The sequence below is a fragment of the Daucus carota genome, chromosome 6, assembly GCF_001625215.2.
Source record: "Daucus carota subsp. sativus chromosome 6, DH1 v3.0, whole genome shotgun sequence".
Taxonomy (NCBI): domain Eukaryota; kingdom Viridiplantae; phylum Streptophyta; class Magnoliopsida; order Apiales; family Apiaceae; genus Daucus; species Daucus carota.
This window is the reverse complement of record NC_030386.2, coordinates 12,355,262-12,362,259: the sequence shown is the minus strand read 5'-3', so window position 1 is coordinate 12,362,259 and position 6,998 is coordinate 12,355,262. Positions and strand designations below refer to the sequence as shown.

The window sequence follows — 6,998 nt, the reverse complement described above, 5'->3', positions numbered from 1 at the left end:
AGAAAACACGCTACAATTACGAAATACTAATGTGACTAGTGACAAGCTAGAAGTCTAGAACAATAAAAATGAGCACACAATAACTTACTCCCTCCGTCCCCCTGAATTGTATACATTGGGGGACGGGGACGCGGCACAGACTTTAATGCTCCTGTAAAGTATAGTTGTGTAATTTATTTTTAAAATTTTCTTTTTCTGAATTAAAGTTTGGATGTTCTATTTTTATTCAGAAAAAGAAAATCTGAAAAATAAGTAATGGAACTATATTTTATAAGAGCATTGAAATGCGTGTCGAACAGTTAAAAAGAAACGTATACAATTAAATGGGACAGAGGGAGTACAATATCAAAAACAATCAATGTCTACAGAGTCCTGAATTTTTTTTAAAAAAATGTAAACCAATAAAAGATGGAATTTCAGCTCTGACCGACGAAAATGTGAATGACTACCAGTGGAAATATCCTCTGCTGCTACTTACATATCTGCAAAGAATCTAAATCAGGCGTGGTCTATGCTAAGGTTTTTACACGGCAGCAGTATGAATATAGAATATTGAAGATTCAAGCTCCCACAACAAACAATACAATGTAATATATGTAGAAGTAGCTGATATGGTACACGATGCGATTGAAATTTCTGACAAGCTTCTGTAGACAACAATCGAGCCACCTAAAACATTGTTTGAAAGTCATTAGAGACACAGGGTATGCTGCTGAACAAGTTTTGTTTTAGTAGGAAATCAAATTACTCACCATCTGCATTTAAAGGTCTAATTTTATCCTGTCGGCCCACTTTAAGATGTCTGAGTAAATTTGATCTCCTCCCAGTTCTTCTCCTGTAGCCCCAGCTGCAACTCTTAAAACATCCTCTATCAGGGCGAAGTTTCCCATAATATCCACATGAGCGCCACTTTGTGTCCCGCGACCCTCCAGTAAAGTAGCTGGGGGAGCATGATCATACTCACGAACATAAGTCTTAATGCCAGAAGGGTTGAACCTAGTTTTCCCACGCCAACCTTTTGCACACATGTAACCGGCACTCAAAGTTGGCACTGTCTCATCTCCATCTACAGTATAAACTCCACCTGCCAAACAGCTATCTGCACAATGTGCTGAAGTGTCAATTTGGAATGGGATAGCACATTCTGCTGAATTCGTGAGACCGTAGACATATGCCCTTTCAGTGGGGATGCCAACTCCATACAATGTAAATATTTCCATGTCAGGAGCATTTGGCAACCTGTAATATCAAACCAAAAGAACTTAATTTTATAGACATTAAGCACTGTGAGGAATTTCAAAGACAGTTATCTGATTGGACTGTGTTCAGCAAAAATAGTCGAATAACAGATGAAAACTAGTGCAATAACAAAGAACTATATTTACTTCATGTAAAAAAAACAAAGAACTATACTTCTCACTTTGTTTCCAACGGGTTTGACCAATATTTGTAGTGATCGTACTTTGGATCATCCAAATTTTCAGCTATCCCGTAAGAAAAGTGAGCGCTCCCACGTGCCATCATTTTTGGAGCAACAAACTGAAGCAGCTCCAAAATTTCATCAGCTGTATAAACTTTGTATTCTGCAACAGCATTGATACCACCAAACCCCATGTCATGATACTCTGTCCACACATCCCGACAGCTACTATTTGCAACATTTCTACCCTTTACGGCATCCTACAGTTAGCAATTAGTCAGGCACCGTGGGACAAAGACGAACACACATATGTTTTCATACAAGTTCAAGCTAATAAATAACCTCCAAATTGATGCATTTCAACTCGCAACAACTAATTTAGCTTTCATCGAGGCTCAAGAGCCTAAAGTTTCTACTAATTGCTTTCCCACCATGCTATTCAATTTGATGCTTATTATTTCTTGCAGAGAGTTCTTATATCAGTTATGCTTATGACGACAGGTCACAACCTAACACACCTAAACATATAACTTTCTATGCATAATATGATTTTGTAACATTTCTTCTCCTGAAAAAAAGGGTGACATTTCTTCCTACTATCAACTTTGACAGATCACAGCAGAGACATAAGCTACTAAAAACAAAGAATGAAAAAGGCAGGAAAGGGAAATGAGGGACATGGAAAGATTACTCCAGAAAAAGTTTGATGAAACTTGAAATAAGTATAATACTTCAAGTCATGTCTCCACCGCCACCCAAAATTCTTTATTTCTCTTTATACTCACCCACACTCGTTGGCTCGTACTCAACCACACTTGCTGACTCCCTCAATGCTAGGAACACACTTTTCTACTAATTCACCCAGAATTATTCAAACTAATGACAGATAGGATCCATTAACGAATTTGAGTAGCCCTGCAGTTTGTACTCTTTGGATACATTGACGATGTGAGACTGTGGCCCTGTGGAGTCTTCAAAGGGAACAAATACTTTCTTAAACTGTTACTTCTTCTAAAAATTTAATTATGTGCATAATGAGGTTTGCAATAAACCATTGGAACGGTTTGTAAAGAATAACTATCTTTAAGAAATAACACCTAGTAGTAGAAAATTTGGAATGAACCAAAATCCTTACCCTAAAGTCAATCCTTTTCAGCTCTGCAGCAGCAGCAATTGCCGCCTCTTTCCCAAATGATATTATCCTTCCATAATGAGCATGCTTTGCATCAGAAATAAGATTTTCATCTTCACTATTGTCAGGAGTTTCAGTTCCATTGTTGTTCTGATCTCTTTTCCCAGGAGAATAACCTTCCTCGGGTGACCAGTCAAGACCTCCCCATATAGTGTCCCCACCTTTTGGTATCATCGACATAGTAGAATCCCAAGTCCGGGTCACCTTCATCACATGTTGCAACATCATATGAAAACGAAATAAATCCTTATCCAGGATGCCTGGAGCAACAGCTCTGCAGTTTAATAGAAATTTTCAGGGTAGTAAGTGAGAGAACATTACATAAGTGAAGAGGAACTAAAAGTGAGTAGATAGTAAATAGCATATATAATGGATTGTTGAAACCCAAAGTCTTTATTTGAACCAAAAAAAGTGTCAACAAGATGTCAAAAAACATGATAGCTTCCTTAAGACAAAAACAATTACAAAAAACAGAAAGCAAAAATGCTGATTCCTAGTTTCTGACAGATATTCTTTTTCTTGTTTAAAAATTGATACTGAGTATTAAAATTAGTTTTACTGTTAATTTTTTGTAGGGGTGTCCAACATCTCAAAACTATTTTTATATACAATACTGTTTACAGGAAATAGATATGGAAGGTGGAAAGAACCTGATAATGGCAATGTCCCTAACTTCAGCAGAGAAAAGCCCAGGGACAGATTTCGGAACACCTAAAAATGGACCACCAATATTCATCACAGCCTTTAAATGCTTCGCACACCAGTTTGGTCCACCACCACCACCCATTGGAGCTGGTGCCTCAACCCATTTCATAAAATGTAAAAAGTATAAAACACCCATTGAGTGAGGGATAATAACTGCTTTCTTTCCACCGCTTGTAGCAACCATCAGTTCTATATTACTCTTTATCCTGCTTAGAGTTTGGTCCCTTACCTAAAATAAAGTTCAACATCGAGGGAAGGACCCGGGCAACTTTTAGTGTATATAATATTAAGTAAAACTGCATCTTAAAGAAAGGCTTGCTCGTGTGATCAACCATAGAAAGTCAAATATTATACCTCAGTATTCTGAAAAGAAAGTCTCCAATCATACGAAGCCATGTACATGTTTTTTTCTTCATATCCAAGTCGAGCCAAATTACCAATCAGTACAGCCCAAACAAAATATCCTGGAGCAAAGTAGTCGGCAGCCACTAGTCCAGTAACAGGCCTAACCCTTACACCAGGAGGATCCAATCCAGTTTCATTATCCAAAATCATATGTTCCATCCAGCATAAAGGTCTGCAAAAGAATATAGTATCTATAAGATCCAGCTTATTTTTTCCGATCCAAGAATTAGACCTTGCAGATCTTACCAAACTCTACAGTTCACACACAAGCTAAAAACATATAATAGCACAACAAATATCGAAAGTTAACCAAGTAATCAGCTTTCCCAACCATCACTTAGCATAAAAGCCCAATTTACTAAACTTGAATCAGAAATTAACCAAACTATGATGATAGTTATCACTATAATTTGGCACCAAAACATGGTTTTTGTTGCCAAAATTGACAAACTCTAAACATAGATTCCATTTAAAGCTTCTTACTAAAACAAAACCAACTTCACATTTGTGACATTCTCATATATGCATTTGATTGAACAGTTGAAAATCAGATTTTGCATATTCACTATAGCGCCCGTTTTAACACCACATTCAAAATTTGCCTTAATACTTGCACTTATAAAGTCAGTAACCTCTTTGTAAAATAATCAATCTCCCAATTTTACGCGAAACCTCAATATTAAGAATTACATAACATAACACACATGGTATGTATATACATTAGGTCTCATTAATCGAATTTGGACACTAAAATAGAGCTATGATACCTCTTGTAAACTTCTCCGAAAGTACCTCCCCAGAGGCGCTTCCGAAACAAGCCATCAGTACAATCCTTCCCTTCCCAAAGCTCAAGGCCCGCCGTGACAATCCCAGGCACAAACACCACCGGGTGCTTCACCTTCAGCCCCTCCTTCAACACCTTCACGCCCGGCGGATCCGGCAACGGCCCGGTGATCGCCTCCGTCACGAACTGCGGGAACGAAGCCGGCATTGCATTGTAAGAAAACAACAGCAGCCACCACACTACACATATACAACCAACCATCCAACAACACGTGTCCAAACACGACCACTGCCGGTTTTTCCGCTCTGGAACCTTCGATTTCTTGTCATCCTCGGCGTCCACAATCTCAGCTTCTGAGCTCTCCGGTACGTTTTTTCGTCGGATCAGTGACATGGTGATTTGGTCTCTGTGTTTTTGTGTGTGTTTGTTTTATTACGAGATAGGATGTGTTTCGGACATCAGTCGCTGTCTGTGGGGACCACTTGTGTGACGTGGCGTCGTATTAGCGGTTGCTTCGGCCGGGTCTATCTCTGCTGTGTTTCACCCATTCAATTTCTATTTCCCATCACTCAAGTATTTTATTTAAACGAGTGATTGGGGGAGTGATGAATTTAAGACTTTATTGCTCAGATCGCATGTGTTAGTAGTGTTTTACTTGCTTTTCATTTTATTTTGAGATAGTGGGAAATTATTAGGTAACCAGGAGAAAAAAGGCGCTATGGCCTCCTACATGATTGAGAAATTTATGTTACATAATTTTATTTTCAGTTCTCTTAAAAACCAATAATCACGTCTAGTAAATGTTATATTTTCTATTTATGATTACGTGACAAATATATCTTGCTGGCTATGCTACACCAGTTCTACATTCTCTTTCCTTTTTGTTTTTTGAGTGGTAGGTTAGTTCTATAATCTGTTTAATGATACGAGTACATGATGGTTGACTATGATCTGTCTAATGATACGAGTACGGGATGGTTGACTGTCTCATATTGCAACCATAAACTCCCTTCTTGAAACTAATCTGCAAGCAATGTATTACTGCGTCGAAGCAGGCGATAATGTAAACTCACAAGATTTTCATTCCAATCTAATCTAAGTACTACGACAACGGATGAGAAACATATACTCTAAAATTTCATGTACACCAAGCAAGTGAATAGCTGAGATTGTTTTATTTTTTATTTTTTATTTTGAAATACCCAAATGTGCCATAATAATTAATGTGCTAAAACACATATATACAAATACAATAGCATAATCTTACAATGTCGCAACAACTACACTTAACATATTAGTTGCATTTATGTACTAAAACACCAATTATAAAGAACATAAGTTTGTTTATCAAGTTTTGCACAACCACCAAAACACTCGTAACTAATAATTGTCACTGTCATCATGACAGCCCATGGACTGGTTTAATAGCTACTGTCGGCAAAAGTAAAAGTGCGTTATATGACCATACACCAAAATGAGAATTTGATTGATTTGGTGGAAAATTAAGACCTAATAGACCAAATAATCAAGCTTAATATGTTAGAGTAAAAATGAGATCCAACCAGTGCTAGGAAACAAAACTAGGAAGTTTGAGGGCAAAAAACTCCCACGTAAGAAGCTGCAAACATGTCCAACAACATAAAATGAGAAAGCATCATCGACACAAATAAAACACATGGATATCTGTAAAGTGTTCCGAATGGGCAAAATGCGAACAAAGATATAACAGTCAAATTTAGAGAGTTTATTTGTCAATATATATATATATATATATATATATATATATATATATATAAATAACTTGATTAACTCTTAAAATGGTTAAGAGCATTGAACATGCAACTCCTGGTTTCAAGTTCTCTGCTATCTATTTTCATAGTCTTGTTTGACGTCGAGAATAACATAGACACATGAGTAAAAATGTTCTCTGTTATTGACTAATTAGTTCCATGATAATGTGGCAAAAAAAGTCATAAGTAAGACTGAACAAAGGATCTATACTAATTTAAAATGCATATATTGGTGATATAAATTTTCTTTTTTAACACCAGACCATCAAAAGCGCATATTGTTAGCTCAAACTGCTTGCAACAAAAACCAATCTTGGTAGCAGATATAGGATACCAATTTTATAGAGCCTTCGATTAGGGCAATGCCTTCCAACTCTTTGTCCAATTACAAGAAGCATAACTTTAATTTTACTTGGAGAAAGGGTCGAATAAACCAAAAAGATTAATAATTATCAATTGATCGACTTGAAATACATGCAATGGGAACAAATTTTTACCCGCTATACACTTTGATCTCACAATATACAACAAAAGAAGACAAAACTTCCGTTGAATAAATTATCTTTATAAGAAACTGCCAAGCTCAGATCCACCCAGGTGTCGGTAATGCCATTTTCTCGTCTCGTTGGAAGCTTGTTGCCGTTGCTCAAACTGAAACACGAATAAATTAGTACAAAAATAGCTTTTAGTGTCGGTTAAAAT

The 6,998-nt window shown here is 36.9% G+C and overlaps 1 protein-coding gene across 1 annotated transcript; it reads right to left on the bottom strand.

Annotated features, from left to right (window-relative positions):
• Positions 1 to 314: 314 nt before the first annotated feature.
• Positions 315 to 5,143, bottom strand: LOC108227780 (phospholipid:diacylglycerol acyltransferase 1). The gene is made up of 7 exons (XM_017403120.2): positions 4,490 to 5,143; positions 3,672 to 3,894; positions 3,263 to 3,546; positions 2,556 to 2,886; positions 1,421 to 1,680; positions 753 to 1,239; positions 315 to 669 (listed from the first exon to the last, which is right to left on the bottom strand). The coding sequence occupies exons 1-6, from the start codon at positions 4,897 to 4,899 to the stop codon at positions 762 to 764; spliced, it is 1,986 nt and encodes a 661-aa protein (XP_017258609.1). The 5' UTR covers positions 4,900 to 5,143; the 3' UTR covers positions 315 to 669; positions 753 to 761.
• Between the last annotated feature and the right edge of the window lie 1,855 nt (positions 5,144 to 6,998).

What these genes read in the sequence shown, in the direction of transcription:
- LOC108227780 (XM_017403120.2), bottom strand. Translation starts at nt 4,899, where the DNA reads ATGTCACTGATCCGACGAAAAAACGTACCGGAGAGCTCAGAAGCTGAG. An exon ending in TTCGGAGAAGTTTACAAGAG is followed by an intron (nt 3,895 to 4,489) that starts GTATCATAGCTC and finishes ATTCTTTTGCAG; the next exon opens with ACCTTTATGCTGGATGGAAC. An exon ending in AGGGACATTGCCATTATCAG is followed by an intron (nt 2,887 to 3,262) that starts GTTCTTTCCACC and finishes ATTAAACTGCAG; the next exon opens with AGCTGTTGCTCCAGGCATCC.